The following is a 17601-nucleotide window of genomic DNA, read 5'->3' on the forward strand; positions in this document are numbered from 1 at the left end:
AATGGTGGGCAAAAACACATTTTGAACATTATATACAATCAAAAACACCTTATTGAGCTTCTTCAAAAATCACTCAATGTCTCAGAAGAATAATGAGTCATAAGGCAGTCTCCTAGCACTCTCAATAATTCAAGGAAGGATGCTCGGCTATCCCGATCAGTGTTGTCAATATCAATGTAAATCAGCCTTAATCGGCCGTTTGTATCGTATCAGCCCAAAATCGATTTGATAAGGCCAATTCAGTCCTAAGCTGATTTTTAATATTTTAATGTTTTCACAAATTTTTGTAATGGTTTTTATATTAAAAAGTAAAAATAGCTGATTCAACTCGATCGGGTTAGTGTCCAAATTGGCAGATTCTCTGAATCGAAAATTTGATTCAGTATCAAAACCGATATTGACAACATTGATCTTGATCTCCCTCCTACATGAGAATTTAAATCCCCTTTGCACCAAAAAGACCTCCAACTTTGGCAAACACGAGATTTAACCTCCTAGTATTCCTGGGTTAAAGACTCTAGAAACCCCTCTGACCTAGACTCTGGTTCAAGAATGCCTCCCAATGCTTTCTCTTGCTACCTAACCATGGCTTCCAACCCGAGTATCTATGCTTATCACGACCCTTATGTCTGCCACAATCCTCATGTCTCATATCAACCCTCCACTTGACTAGCACATAAGCCTTTGAGTATCCAATATTGGTGACGAATATGTGCAATTCTGTAATGAAATGGACTAAATCCAACACACGTCACTTATGAACTTGCAAGAAGACACTTCAATCAAGTATAACACTTGATTGAATAAGCCACAACACCCACACAAGGGTCAAATATCTTGTTATTGAATAGGAAAGCTCTCTTGAGAGAGTTAGAAAATACAATGCCTTGAATGACCTATTTATAATAAAAGAGACCACAAGGGAGCAGCCGAAAGTGGCTGTTGGGCTGCCCCCAAAAATATAAAAAGAAAAAATAAAAACAATACAAAATAAAAGAGATAAAAAGGTGGTCAGTCCCTAATGGGCTGATGCCTATTACAGTGAAAAGACTGAAATACCCTTGATGGGTATTTCGGTTTACACTATATATATATATATATATATATATATATATATATATATATATATATATATATTAACACCCCCCCTCAAACTCATGGTGGAACAACCGAGAGTTGGTCAAGTAAAAAGTGAAATCTTGGTAACGGGAGTGCTTTAGTGAAGAAGTCTGCTAGTTGATACTGAGACAGAACGTAAGGCAATGTGATGATCTTCTTCAGAAATTCTTCACGAACGTAGTGACAATCCATTTCAATATGTTTGGTCCTCTCATGGTGATTGCTTGCAATGTATACAACGCTCTTATTGTTACAACATAATCTTGAAGGTTCCGCAATATGAACTCCCAAGTCCTCTAGTAGTTGTCTCAACCATACTAACTCAGACGTAGTTGTTGTAAAAACCCACGTAAAAAAAATGATCTGACCCGGGTCGGATCCGGATCCGACCCGGATCCAAACCCGATAAGGCCTCCCCCCGTGCCTATTTAAAGCACGCAGGGGGGTAGGGTTTCTCATTCGAGAAACCCTCCCCTGCTACCTTTCTCTCTCCTCGTTCGCCCGATCCTCTCTCCCACTCTCACCTTCCTTCCGGCCGGCAGACCTTCGGTGAGCTCCCCTCCAGTGAGCTCTTGTTCAACGAACCCCCTCACCCGCAGCTCCCTCTCTCGTATGTCGACGCCGGCGACCTCGGTCCCTCTTGCCAACCCCTTCAGGTAAACCCTAACCCCTCTCTTTCCCTTTGTGTCTTCTCCTCCTTCTTCTACTTTCTTCTTCTTTGTTCCCCTTTTCTCTTCTTCTGCAGGACGACTGTCGTCTGTATTAGGTCGGTTGGCAGGGGCTAAAGCCCCTGCCGAACATCTTTCGGCAGGCCGACAGGGGTGACGCCCCCTGCAGCCTGCGTTTAGTTGGTCGACAGGGGTTTTAGCCCTTGCCTTTAGTATTCCGGCAGGCCGGTAAGGGCGACACCCCCTGCCGCCTGTGATAAGGCTTCCGTCAGGGGCTTTTGGCCCCTGCCTCGCTTTTTCGACAAGTCGGCAGGGGCCTTGCCCCTGCCGCCTGAGTATTCTCGGCAGGCAGGGACAAAGCCCCCGCCACTGATCCTTTCTCTTTTCGTAGTGGAGCGGCCGAGCCCTCTCCCTGCTTTCTCAAGATGAAGGGGAGGGGCTCGCCCCCCTCCCTATTTCCCTTTTTCGCCAGGGAGAGGTCGAGACCCCTCCCTGTCTCCCTGTTGTGTGAGATACAGGGGAGGGGCTCGGCCCCCTCGCTATTTCCCTTTTTCACCAGGGAGGGACCGAGCCCCCTCCCTGTCTTCCTGTTGTACAGGTTATGAGGGAGGGGCTCGGCCCCCTCCCTGTTTCTCCTTTTCACAAGGGAGGGGTTGAGCCCTCCCCCCAGCCTCCCTGTTTTCCTTTTGACGCAAAGGGAGGGGTTGAGCCCTTCGTTACATACACACGAAGGAAAGCGCAACCCTGAGACTCACCAAGGTAGGGAAAAGTTGCGCAATGGACTTTGGATAAACTGAACTAAGCTCAAACGTTTAAAAATGAAAATTAAAGCAATTTAATATATATATATATATATATATTTATAGAAGTATGCTTTTTAATTCAAGGACATAGTTTTGCGATCCTTGTCCTTTCCATTATGTCATTTACTTTGTCGTCGCGCTTTAGTGCACAGGCTATTATTTTATGTCATTTACTTTGTCGTCGCGCTTTAGTGCATAGGCTACTGTTTTACTGTCATTTGCTTTCGCCGTCGTGCTTTAGTGCACAAGCTTTCTTGCTTTACGCATTTATTTAGCTTGATACGCAGTTTTGCGGATAAGCATCGATTTATGTCAATTACTTTCGCCGTCGCACTTTAGTGCATAGGCTATTTGCTTTCCGCATTTACCTGCTTACACATTTGTTTAGCTGAGGTACAGTTTCGTACCTCGTGCATTGCTTTACGCAGTTATTTAAGTCGAGGTATGGTTTCGTACCTCAAGCCTGGCTTACGTTTTCAATTCTTGATACGTCTATTTGACCAAGGTTACTCACTCTTGCGCGTCATCGCTCTTTAAGGATTTCTTGCATCCTGTTGTCGCATTGCATTGTGCACGACCTCGTTTTCCTCTGCTAACTAACACTTGCACTTAAGTATAGTCTGGAGCATAACCTATTTCGCTCGTTTGTTTAAAAATGACACAAGTCGCACTTATGCATTTTTGTTTCAAAAAGAAATTCCTAAAGAGAATCTGTGTTTCCAAATGCGTGGTCTTGTTAAGCAGGTTTTGAAAGTCGTTGTTGCAAGATTGCAACTCAGTCTCCCGAATCAGAGTATTTGGGAGATATGCTTTACAACTTCGGTTTCGTGTATCCGATATAACTCGAATGACCCTGATGATGGGGCACGAACTTGCGTTTTGGGGTGGTTCTTTTGAAAAAAAAACCTTATCTCCGTTTATCAAGACCAGTATTGCGAGGTATGCGCAGCATACAGATACTGTGATAAACGAATGAGACATCTGTGGCGATCTCGCCTCATTCGAGTTGCATAGTGTTGTACTCGTGGTTTGAAAGATAAATTATGTTCAAAATAAGATATATGGTTCAACATATTCTAATTATGCACTTTGCAAAAAATGCGGATTTGCACATGAGCGCTAAAATTCTTAATAAAGGGATTTCTATTCGCGAGTCCAACTTTCCAAATATACAGTTTTGCAAAGTAAAGTTTGAGAGCCCTTTTTGAGAAATAACATCCAGTCTCCCAAATTGACGTATTTGGGAGTAGTGTTTTTGCTACTTCTGTTTGCGTTTCCGACATAACTCGGATAACCCCGTTTAACGGCATGGGCATGAGCCTGGGCAGGGTTTCTGCTGAGAAACCTATACCATTGCTAATATCGCAAGACATGCGCAGCATGCTGATGCTGCGATATATTGGATGAAAGATCTATGGTGATCCTGTATCCTTTAAATGATTAAAAGATAGGACCTTGTCAATCTAGATACTTGTTGCACCACTTATTTTTTGCAAAACTTTGTTGTTGGGTTTCTTTTGGAGAAAACCTATACCCCTCTCTTCGTAGTCGTACTTTTAGACATTCACGATATGTTTGGACTACGATAAGTAAGGTGAAAGGTCTATGTTTACCTCGAACATACAATGGCATGTGTTTGAAATCACACAATGATAATGTTTTCACCCTCATAATAAGTTGACCCCTCTCATCGTGGTTGTACTTTTGAACATGTACATTGCGTACTGCGATGAATAGGATGAGAGGTCTATGTTACCTCAAACGTGCAATGGCACGATTGAAATCACATAATGATGATGTTTTCACCCTCACAATAAGTTGACCCCTCTCATCGTGGTTGTACTTTTTAACAGGTATGTTGCGTACTGCGATGAGTAGGATGAGAGGTTTATATTTACCTCAAACATGCAATGGCACGTGTTTGAAATCACCTAATGGTGATGTTTTCGCCTTCACATGCAAGATGCTCGAGTGGGTCGAAATACCAAAACATATAGAATGGGTCTTCAGTTAAGTAACACCTAATATACCCATTCGACCTGCTGACTTCATCAAGAGAGATGATGAAATGGTACAAAACTCCAATGGACAGGTTGTTAACAACCAGCCCTCGGGCAAATGACTCGGCGTTCCCAGTCATCAGAGTTATGGGACAGGACTACCAGAAATTATCCTAGGAGGTAGATCCCATAGACTTCTGCAGAAGTAGGATGCATCCGTTGTCTACGAATGCCTTTAGGATTTTTCTCTCTTGGTCATTGTCCGTCCCCTTAGGAGCAGACTCAGCTAGCTAACCGGGGTATTGAAAATACATGACATAATAGACCATCGGATTAGTCCCAGTTGTTTCTACGTGTCGTACCTTGCGCGTACCCGCAAGGCCAGCTAATATCGAAACAAAAGTTATACGGTTCATATTACTTATTGGTTACGCACCGTGTGTTGATTATCTATTAATGCTAATTGTAGCATTTCGCATATGTTGATTAGTTGTTAATGCTAATTGTAGCATTTCGTGTGCGCTGATTAACTGTTAATGCTAATTGCAGCATTTCGCGTGCGCTGATTTACTGTTAATACTGGTTGTAGCATTTTGCGTGCGTTGATTAATTGTTAAATGCTAGTTTTAGCATTTCTCTTGCATTGATTAACTGTTGATACTAGTAGTAGTTTTTCATTTGTTTAAACTGCTAAGCATGATAGAATTAAATGTAAGTACTTAATTTTGTTATATATTGTCTCACTTGTACACCTACCAGTTTTTCATGAAACTGACCCATTTTATGGGCACAGGTCATTATGAGGTCTGTACGGACTACGATGACACAATGGCGTGAAGAAATCAAGATGAGACTATTTCCCTGACGTTTCGCTCCTGAAGACAGTTCGATAAATTTGCATAAAGGCTTTCTTGAAAACTCCTTCTTTGTACACGTCTTAAATTATTATTAAGTGCATTTCAAAATCTATTTGGTTTATTAAATGTACAGAGTTTCAAATCTGTTGTGAAAGAGAGTTTGCGCTGTAATGCGCCCAAGGTCCATTGACTTGCTATTTCAAACACTATTTTCAGCTGAATTACTATGTAAAAACTCTGATAAATGAATGATTACAAAGCTTTCGAACTTTTCATAAAAAATTACAAGTCCTAAATTTTGGGGCGTTACAGTTATTGCCATGACACGATACTCAACTTCAATGGAGGAGAGGGACACCTTTTGTTGCTTTTTGCATTGTTATGAAATTAAAGAATCACCTACAAAAACACAAAAACCAGTGGTTGAGCGTCTATCATTCACATCCCCTTGCTAGTCAAAATCAAAATATACAATGACTTCTAATGAGGTAGAGGATGATACAAATAATACATAATTGATAGAATTTTTAATATATCTAATAATTCTCATTACAGCACTCATGTATTATATTGGGAGCATGCTGAAATTAACTAACAAAATGAATAGCATGAGAAATATCAGGACGAGTAATGAAGAGATAAGACAAAGCACCAATCATTTGTCTGTATGGAGTTGGATCCTTTAGAGGTTCTCTATCATCTTTTTTCATTTTTGTATTTATGACCTCTGAGTATCAACTCGTTTGTCATCTGAGAGCCCTGATCATTCTATGATTTATGTTGCATACTTAGTCTGCGACAAAAAATGACCACGGGGTTAGTAAGTCACTTTTATTCCAAGAAAGTATCGCAAAAAACCAAGATCTATCATTTCAAAGTTATCTTTAAGGACATCTTTGATCTGATTAACTCCCTGTTTGTCACCTCCTGTGATAATCATGTCATCTACGTAAAGTAGTAATATTATCATGCCTGCATTAGAAGACTTAACAAACAACGAGTGTCAGTATAATAAGATTTAAAATAAAGTTGTGTCATCACACTATTGAATTTATCATACCAAGCTTTGGGGGCTTGTTTTAAACCATACAGAGCTTTGCGTAACCAAAGAATTTCGCCATGTGCTAAACTTAAACCTGGTGGAGGATCCATATACACATCCTCATCCAGATTACCATTCAAAAAAGTATTTTTTACATCCATTTGAAAGATTGGCCATTTTTTAATTGATGCTATAGAAATCAAGTTTTTTAATTGATGCTATAGAAATCAAGGTTCTAACAGTGGTCATTTGGACGATTGGAGCAAACGTCTCGTCATAGTCTATCCCATATTCTTGACTGTATCCTTGACTACTAGCCTAGCTTTATATCTTTATAATGTTTCATCCCATTTAGTTTTTACCTTGTAGACCCATCTATATCCTATAGTTTTTCTACCTTTAGGTAATGTTTGGACTTCCCAAGTTTTTGCCTTTTCTAAAGTTTCTAATTTATCATTCATTGCCTTAATTCATTCTTGATGATTTTTAGCTTCGTAGTAGGATGTTGGTTCTATATACGAGTGTATGGCCATAAGACATGATCTATACATTGGTTCAAAATAATCACAGGATACAAATCTACTAAGAGCTTTTGAAATTTTTATGGATTTCCTAATACTAGAATAATCTATATCCTGATTTTAGGTATATCTTTCTAAAGCACATGGTGGATGATCTTCGGTACGTCGAGTATAGATTTGTATATTATTGTGAGATAGGTCTATATTATTGTGAGATAGTTCTATATTATTAAGACCATCTACATTTCTATTTGCACCATGAGTGTTTACATTTTCACTCTCATGCACATCGTGAATGTTTTCACACCTTTCACATTCATTGACAAGATCAAACAGAAATGAATAATCACATTTCTCTTGGATTTTTTCTTTGTTAAAACCATTTTCATTTTAAAAAAAAGTAATATTTTGTGAAACATACAATTTGTTTCTTTCAATGTCATAACATCTATATCCCTTTTGGATTTTGGCATAGCCTAAGAAAACACAAGAGATTGCTTTTGGAGAAAGTTTGCCAATTTTATTAGTAAGGACAAAACATTTACATCCAAAGACTCTTAACCTATTATAATTGGGTGATATTTTAAGTAATTTTTCAATAGGAAAGACATTTTCAATGTTTTTTTAAAGCATTCTGTTTATCAGATAAACTGTCGTAAGGGCGGCTTCAGCCCAAAAACTTTTGGGAACATTTCTTGAAACAAGAAATGTTTTAGTTATCTCAATGATATGTCTATGATTTCTTTCGGCTAGTCCATTTTGTTGAGGAGTGTATGGACAAGATTTTTTATAAATAATCCCATGTAGGCCAAGGTAATTTTCGAACTCTTTTGACATAAATTCTTCTCCGAAATGAGTTCTAAAGATTTGAATATTGGTTTTAAATTGAGTCTTTGTATAGCAATAAAACCTTTTAAAACAATCAAATACTTCTAATTTTTGTTTAAGAAAAAATATCCAAGAGTGTCGACTATAGTCATCCACAAACACAACATAATAAGATACACCTCCTTTGGATACAACGAGAGTCGGTCCCCATACGTCCGAATGCACTAACTCAAATGGATTTTTAGATATAAAATGTCTTGGCCTAAAGGGTAAGGATTTCATTTTACCAAGAATGCAATCTTCACACATAAAATCTTTTTCTTCATAACTTGTAAGGAATGGAAACAAGTGTAATTTGGACACACTAGGATGTCCTAGTCTATTGTCCATTACATAGATATCTCTTCTTCTATGGCCTCACCCAATCGGCTTTCTAGACTGGAGATCCTGTATTAAATAATCATTAGATGAAAACAAGACTTTGCATTCATGATCCGCAATTTGAGAAACATATAAAAGATTTAAATTCAATTTTGGTACTACTTTAATATTTGGTATGTGAAAAGTCGGTTGTTTTTTAAACACTTCAAAACTTTTGATTTTCAAAGACGTTCCATCGGCGGTTGAAACATAAGAATTATTTGATTTAGTATGAGATTCGGATAATATGGACTCATTTAGAGTCATGTGAAAAGAGGCATCAGAGTCAAATATCCAAGAAGTCTTACCAGGGTCCCTACTTGTGGATACGACTGCCCCGAGAAGGAAGAAGTTTGAGCTTTGAGCATTGGTTGTAGTGCCTCCATTAGTTGAGCCAAAGATAGCGAGTCGATACACTTGGAGTAGTCTACATCATGGCTTTCAACGGAAGCAACTCTTTTATCTCTATGATCTTCTTTCTTTCTTTTGGGGCAAAAAGGTTTGATATGTCTCGGTTCATAGCAATGATAGCATATAATTTTGCCACCCTTTTTGTATTCATGATCCCCTTTTTTGTTGCTTCTTTCATAGTTAGAGTTTCTTTCATTCTCATTTTTCACAAAACGATAAGGTTTATAACTTCCAATATGATTACCGGGCTTTGACATAGCAAGCATGGATTCTTCTTCTTTTGGACTGGATGGTTTCTTCAATCTATTTTCCTCTATGGTTAAGTCCTCAAGAGTTTCGATTATGGATGGTCCACCTCTTCTGTGAAGGAGAGCCGACTTGGTCCCTTCAAATTCAGGTCTAAGCCCATTAAGAAATCGGTAGAAATGCTCCATTTTAATTTGATTTTCACCGAGTTCTACATCTTGTGGACAATGTCATTTTGGCTCAAGAAGAGCCAATTCATCCCAAAGGAGAGAGAGCGCATTGTAATATTTCCTAATGCCCATCTCTCCTTAGGTCATAATTCTTACTTTGTTTTAAACATTACATATGTGAGCAATATCTTTAAGGCTATATATGTCTTTAAGATATTTTCACGCATCACCAGCGAAATCAAATTTCACTAAGCTAGAACACTTGTGAATCTTCTTTAAGCCCTTTCCTATTTGCTATAGTGATGGATGAGCTTACGAGATCAATTCAAGAAAATGTGTCGTGGTGTATGTTGTTTGCTGATGATATTGTTTTGATCGATAAGTCTAGAGCTGGGGTTAATGCTAAGTTAGAATTATGGAGACAAACATTGGAAGCAAGAGGTTTTAAGATGAGTAAGAGTAAGACAAAATATATGGAATGTCGGTTTAGTAAGCAACGAAGTAGTGATGGGAGTGTAGTGAAGCTTGGTGAGCAAGAAATACCGGTGGCTGATTCTTTCAAATATTTGGGATCTATCATTCAAAAGTATGGAGAAATTGATGGAGATGTAAATCATAGGATAAAGGTTGGGTGGATGAAATGGAAAAGTGCAACTGGAGTGTTGTGCAATCGTAGAATGCCATTGCGGTTGAAGGGAAAGTTTTATAGGACGACTATTAGGCCCGCTTTACTATATGGTACGGAATGTTGGGCTGCCAAGAGACATCATATTCAAAAAATGAGTGTAGCTGAGATGCGTATGCTGAGATGGATGTGTGGAAATACAATAAAAGATAAGATTCGGAACGAGGAGATACGTAAGAAGGTAGGCGTTGCACCCATTGAAAATAAGATGAGAGAGAATCGTTTACGGTGGTTTGGACATATTCGACGAAGGCCTAATGATGCTCCAGTTAGAAGGATAGAGAAATGGGAAAATATATTAGTTAAAAGAGGTCGGGGTAGGCCTAGAAAGACATGGATGGAGGTGATAGGAAAGGATATGAATGCTTTGAACCTCACCGACGACATGGCATTGGATAGAAATGAATGGAGGAGAAGGATTCATGTGAAAGACCCAGAATGATTTTCTTTTTTGGTTCATATCGCCGACCCCAATTGTTTTGGGATGAATGCGTAGTTGTTGTTGTTGTAGAACACTTGTGAATGTCCACACTATTGTTGAGCCATCCAATGATCTTGAAATGACCCATCCTCCACTCTTTCCATTTCTTTTCATAATCGAAAACGACTTTAGACATTTCTTTTCCTTGAAGAGCAACTTCTTTTCCATTCTCAATTTTGGTGAGAATGAGTTTAGGCTTCTTTTCGGAACCATCCACCAAACCCCATAGACCTTTTTCCCATATCTTGTGCTTTACTATGGATGCCCACATCATATAGTTTGTATTATTTAGGCGTACGGAAATGTAGACGATTACTTCCCTTTCATTCTCCATTTCTTTACAATGAGAAGAAAGGAGAAAAAGATGGAGAATCAAGAGAGGAAAAGAAAGATAATACACAATTGATTGAAAGGTAGTGCGCTTCCCGATGCAACAATTCACGATCCTCCTCTTGGTGTTATCACGATCCTCATCTTGATATTATAGGAGTATAGCCTCAAGAGCACCAAAGCTCTGATACCATGTAATGAAATGGACCAACACATGTCACTTATGGACTTGCAAGAAGACACATCAATCAAGTATAACACTTGATTGAATAAGCCACAACACCCACACAAGGGTCAAATATCTTTTTATTGAATAGGAAAGCTCTCTTGAGAGAGTTAGAAAATACAAGGCCTTGAATGACCTATTTATAATAAAAGAGACCACAAGGGAGCAGCCCAAAGTGGCTGTTGGGAGCTGCCCCAAAAATATAAAAAGAAAAAATAAAAACAATACAAAAATAAAAGAGATAAAAAGGTGGTCAGCCCCTAATGGGCTGATGCCTATTACAGTGAAAAGACCGAAATACCCTTGATGGGTATTTCGGTTTACAGTGTATATATATATATATATATATATATATATATCAACAAATTCAGCCTTAATTAAGTATATCACTCACATGATAACCAACTACACCACATACCCTTCCCTAACTTGTAGAGGTTTGTCTTCCAAGTAGCATAAAACATTCCATGGTCATTTGCTACCTGAAATCTTTCAGTTCAAGACATCTCTTGAAATCAATGTCCTAAGATTAATTCAGATTCTTCCTTTGTACTGGACTAAAGAAAGAACTAGAATAAGAGCAGCACTCATAATAGTCAGCAGTAGGATGGGTGTTATCAGCAAAAAGAACACACACACATACATACATATATATATATATACATACATATATATATATATATACACACATATATATATATATATGCAGGCCTGCAACACTTGAAAATAATGACCACATTAGGAAATATGCTAAAAAATGACATCGGTGAAAGAAAGTCAAGGAAATACTTGAAGTCAATTAACAGAAATAATAATGGCTGCTGAGGTTAAAGCAGATAATCAGATAGAGAACCAGGAAACTAGCAACATTAAAAATATAGAGAAGAAAGAATAGAAAAGGAAGACCAAGAATCAAAGAAAATAGAAATATAGAATATAGAATTGAAGAAAAGATTGAAGGATGCATAAGAAAATAAAGATGAGAAATGAGGCAAAGGAGAAGGGAGAAAGGAGTAGAATAAAGGATAAAGTACCTCTCTACAAGTGCACTTTGGGAATCTAGCATCATATGACTGCCCAACCAGATTGTGGGTTGCTCTGGTACCATGTTTTTTTTTTTTGAGGAATATATGGTACCATGTAAATTAAAGTATCACTGTGAAGAAGATGGAGATGAAGCCAAAATCGTGGGACAGCCCTCAGCCCCTAACACTTACCCCAACGGCAAGGGGTACAAACATCTGATGTGGACTATAGATAAGTATGTCATATTACAATAGAATTACGTGGGTGCCACCCAAAAGTGACATTAAGATAGAATACATAACAATTACATAAAGCGCCACAACCACTAGGCTGCAATACCAAGAAAAAATTACATAAATGCCCCTGAAAATATTTTAACATCAACTTTCTGTTCTCCCTGTTGCAGAAGAGATTAGTTATGAAGCATGTCATTATCATGTTAGAAGTTCCAAGCAACCAACAGCTTTGTCTATGATTGTTCAATAGAATATAAATTGGATTAAATATAAATAAGAAGAATATAAAACCAATGAAGAAGCATGGAAACTGACCAAAAAAAGGATCCCCCATTCAGACAAGACCTTGACATCAGTGATGTTCCTGATCAGGCCAAATTGGTTTAATACAACTCCTGCAAAAAAGAAACCAAGTATCTGCAATAAAAAAAAGATCAGAACTAGAGCTCAAATTGAACAACAAAGATGCAACATGAAAATAAAACTCTTTGGCACATTGCATGGTTATAAAAAGACCTGTCTAGTTTGAAAAGGCTCCTAAAAACTGCTAAGAGTATATGATTTTGAAAACAATGTCAGAGCATGCCCAAAGGGAATATCACAAAGACTGACATATAACAAAAGAGTAGGAAATTTACTTTGATTTGTGAGGGCAAACTAAACTAGATTCTCGAATCTTATTTCTCGTTACTAAAATATATAGGTAAAACAAGTTTATTGGACTAAGAGGAAACTCATTGCAGCCAATGGTTTTTTTGACTTTTTTTTTTCAATCATTTTCTCCAATATCTTAAGCTTCAAAATTATTGTTTCAACCAAATCTTCATGCCCAAAATATTAAAGGAGAATTTTCCTGACCCTAGTTTTCCACTCCTCATAAATTGTTTTTTGTTTTTTTGGGAATTTGCCATAATTTGATCCTAGGAAGGCTGATTTGTGCATGACCTTGGGGAAGTTGCTCCAATCCAATGTTTTAGATGCATGACAAGTCTAGATCTCTATATTTAGGTGCAAAAGAAACTATGATATAAAATGCTAGATTTATATTGAGATATTTAAAACCAAGATTTACCACCTACATTTAGGACTTTTAAGGTCCATCGAGTTACTATTTTGAGTATTTTCAAGTTTCAACTAATCCAACTATGCAACCTACAAAACTACAATCATAAGCTTTATTTAGGTTTTAATGGAAATGGGAGCAAGAGACAAAACTGATCTGGCATGGCAATATTTGTATACCTATTGACATGGGAATGATATAGTGTATTTGGTGTGCCGTTAGATCTTATGGGATACTATATAGGTTGAAATGTAATCTTGCATGATTAAACTAATCTGCAAGGACTTGGAAATCTCCACTTCCATATAACATACATGTATAAATAATAGCTAGTTTGCAAGAAATGAGAAGGAAAAATTAGACAAGTAGCAGGAGTTATAGAAGACAACTTGAAATCGAGGAAGATTAACCATCACCACTAGAAAATGTGCATTTGCCACTATCTCAAAAAATAGACAGTTTTTGAAGAATACAAAGTTGGAGAACGTGCACAAAGAAGAAATGAATAGGGTCAATGATTGAGATGTTAGACATTTTCTTAGAACAAAATTGGAGAAAAAGAGAATGAGCACAAAATGATGCTCGAATTTTATGCAATATTGTCTTTTATTGTCTAGCCTTTATGTCATCATGAATTTTGAAGAAATATACGTGTTACTCAAAAATTGCTTGTCTTTTGTAAGTATATATATGCTTACATGGTCAATTACTTATTAACTACCTTTTTTTTTAAATTCCCTTTTTTTGATATTTTTGTGTATCTTACAATGTGATACAAACATACAACATGATATTGTAAATATATACCTCAGACATTCCCGATACACATTGTGATATGCCTTTTACAACATTGGGATAGACTAGGTTAACATGTTTCCTCTGCATCTGCATGCATTCATGTCCATGTACATGCCTAAGTACATACACACATGAATGCATACATAATGTGTGTGTGTGTGTGTGCGCGTGCATGTGTGTATATATGTATATATGTGCATATATATGTATATATGTGCATATGTATATGCATGCATGTATGTATGTAAGGTATGAGGACAACCTTTTTAGATGACCCTTGGGCTGAGAATCACACCCTCTAAAGGAGGATCTCCCCTCTATGTTTGATTTGACCAAACATCGAGTTGTGTTGGTGGCTAATAATGGGGATGAAATATATAGATAGAAGGTGGACTTGAGAAGAACATTACATGAAGAAGCACAGTTCGAATTTGTTGATGTCTTGAATGATTTGAAACCTTCATTTGGGAAAGACTCTTGGAAATGGTATGGTACAATGGATGACATTTTCTCAACAAAACTGTGTTACATGTCCCTCTTGCCTAGCGGGAATAACCTCCGCTAACTAAATCTATATGGAGTATGTGTTCTTCTAGAGTGAAATTGATGCAGAGCCTCCAGAACATTTAGACATTAGCAAGAAGCAGGAGAGTGATCTGCCTTTGAAGATCTGATCCGAGAAGTCATACCCTAGAAGATACAAGTCAAATTCAACCTCTTTGGGTCCAAATAGATCTTAAGGGTATTTTGGTCTTTTGCTTACTTTGATTTTTCTGATATTTTTGTGTTATTCATCTCAGAAAATCCATTTGGTTATGTGATTCCACTTTTGTAATTTTTGGAATCACCTTCTGGATAGTTCTAGTATCTGTTAGGATCTATTTAGTGATACCAGAGGGTGTATGGAGATCCGGGGTAGTTTTTAAGTTTTGATTGGACCTCAAGTCCAATCTTTTGAGAAATATCTGAATTCCAAAGTTTGGATCTTGAGTGGGGTCCAAATTCATCGTTGGGACCTCATTGGCACTTTGGGCCAATGTGGATCCAGATCCACATTTAAGAGGCCACTCTAAAACTCGTGTAAGGGAGAGTAAGAGGCCCCTTGAAAACCGTTGGAGCCTCTTGACTCCTCCCTTGACTCATTTGAAAATTATTTTGAAAATTGGTAAGTCTCTTAAAAGCCCAAAAGAGGAAATGTAATGCCTTGGCTCTACTTTTAAAGCTTGGGAATTTGCAGACTTTGAAATTCTATAAAGTCTACTTGGAAAAACGTTGAGGGGGGTCTTTGATCATCTCTAGAAAAAAAATTTGAAAATGGAAGAAGAAAGAAAACCGAGTTTCTCTTGGATTAAACCTTAGCCAAGTGCACCATTGAAGGTCGACTCTAGTGACTGCCGTTGTTAAAATGTAACTTTTCATATATATATATATATATATATAGATATATATATATATAGAGAGAGAGAGAGATGTGTACATATATACTATGTATATATGTACATATATATCTCTATACATATACAAATATATATATTAACATATCATTATAAAACCCGATAAGGGTACTTTTGTCTTTTTCCTTTTACAAATATTTCAATTGAAATATGGTTGTATTTTTAACATTTTATTTTTCTTCTTTTTATTTCTTTCCTTTTTTTCTCTTTTTATTACAAAATAGAACGACCATTGGGGGGCCCACCCTTCTAGTCGTTGGGCCCCCAACGGTCATTAATATGACCGTTGGGGCTCCCAACGACTAGAAGGTGTTAAAATACATGTAATCAATATATTTATATATATAGGTATATTCACCATACCTGATAAGGGGTATTTTTGTAAATTCGCCCAATAGGGGGCATTGTAGTCTTTTTTTACCTTTTTCCTTTTATTTTTCCTTTTTTTTTATTTCTTATTTTCCTTTTTTTTATTTTTTGTGCATTAAATGCACCCTCATTGGGGGGGGGGGCAACAAAGAGTCGTTGGGCCCCCAACGGTCACAATTGTGACCGTTGGGAGCCCAACGACACCTTGTTGGGACTCCCAATGGTGCCTCTCTCTCTCCCTTCTCTAACTCTCTCACACTCCTCTCTTGCCTATAAATAAGTGGGGTCTCCCCCTTTGTAATGTGTGGCTTCTTGAAGCCTTCTTGTGCCTTTATAAGATTTTATGCTTTGAATCCATTGTTGGCTTTTGTGTATGTCCTCTTTTGGACTTGTTTTTTGCTTTCTATGTGTGAACGTCCATTGTAGGACATATATTTCTTTTCCACATATTTCATTACATGGTATCAGAGCCAGGTTATGCTCTTGATTTTTATAGCTAGTTGACTAGTTATACTCTTTTTTTTTTTGTTTTCTCTCTTTTGGTTTGTCCTCCATATGATGAAAGGAGAACAAAAGATTGATCTCTCCTTCAAGCTTAATGGTACCAACTACATGATGTGGGCTGCCACCATGGAGAACAACCTCAAGGGTAAAAAACTTTGGGGATATGTTATGGGCACCATTAGGGAACCTCAACTTCAACTTACAAAGATGGATGGTGATCAAGAAAAAGCTCTATAAGGAAATACTCGTATGAAGACTATTGAAGATCACCAATCTAAGGTTGAAGATTGGGAAAGTAAGCATGTAAAAATTCTTGCATGGTTCATGAACAACGTGGAGCTCAAAATTTGCGCCAACATTGTTAAATTCCGCCTAGCAAATGAAACATGGTTCTTTATGAAAGGTATGTATACTCAAAAGGACCTTGCTCGTCAATTCTTTTTCCAAGAAAAAATCCATACCATTAAGCAAGGTAAAATGAGTGTAAGAGATTACTATAGCACTCTTGGACCTTTTGGGATGAGCTATCCCTACTAGAACAAAAATGGGTGTCTAGTGAAGATGTGGAACTGAGAAGAGAACAAATGAAAAAAGAACACTTTTTCTAATTTTTACATGGGCTTAGGCCCGAATATGAACAAGTTAGATCCTCCCTTCTTCATAGATCTAAACCTCTTCCATTGGAAGATGCCATAGCTGAAATATGCCAAGAAACTCGTCTTGGCATGATTAAGGGAGGAGATGAAGTTCTAGCCGTGTCTAAACCCATCAATCATGTGAAAGCTTATAAGCCTCCACACTTTGGGAGAGAAAATAACTATAATGGCAATTATAGAAAAGCCATTTGCCATCATTGCCAAAAACCGGGTCATATAAGACCTAATTGCCCTAAGATAAATGAACCTCCAAAAGGAAAGGTTGCCTCTATTGAAGAAACCACAAAAAAGGAGCCAATTAAAGGGAAGGAGTCATTTTCCCTTGCTCAACTATCTGAAGCACTTCAAATTCTACTCAAATCGCCATCAACTTCGGGAGCCGCCATAGCCTCTTCTTCTCCTCCAGGTATGTCTTCTTGATTCTAGAGCATCCTTTCATATGACCCCTCTTGAAAATGGACTATCCAATTTATGTAACAACTCCAAAAATTCTTTTGTTTCCACCGTCGATGGTACATCTTTACAAGTTAAAAGTTTTGAAACTTTAGATTTTTCAAAAGATTTCTTTGTGCCAAACGTAAGGGTGGTACCTCAACTTAATTTAAACCTCTTGTCTGTCTCTCAAATATGTGATCATAGATGTGAAATCTCCTTCTCAACTAAGGATTGCTCTATACAGGATCTCCAG

At 37.5% G+C, this 17601-nt stretch overlaps 1 protein-coding gene across 3 annotated transcripts in view; it reads right to left on the bottom strand.

Annotated features, from left to right (window-relative positions):
- The window catches only part of LOC149835415 (K(+) efflux antiporter 3, chloroplastic-like), a 119194-nt gene that overhangs the window by 63512 nt on the left and 38081 nt on the right, over positions 1–17601 (bottom strand). For 2 of the 3 annotated variants that reach the window (XM_090008492.1, XM_090008493.1), the window contains one exon: positions 12385–12486. In XM_090008492.1, coding sequence (XP_089864618.1) covers positions 12385–12486 — 102 coding nt within the window. Of the gene's footprint in view, positions 1–12384; positions 12487–17601 lie in introns of those variants that run through there. The other variant, XM_090008494.1, reaches the window with a different exon arrangement.

This window comes from Nuphar pumila, chromosome 6 (genome assembly GCF_984573655.1).
Source record: "Nuphar pumila chromosome 6, dmNupPumi1.hap1.1, whole genome shotgun sequence".
NCBI classification, from domain to species: domain Eukaryota; kingdom Viridiplantae; phylum Streptophyta; class Magnoliopsida; order Nymphaeales; family Nymphaeaceae; genus Nuphar; species Nuphar pumila.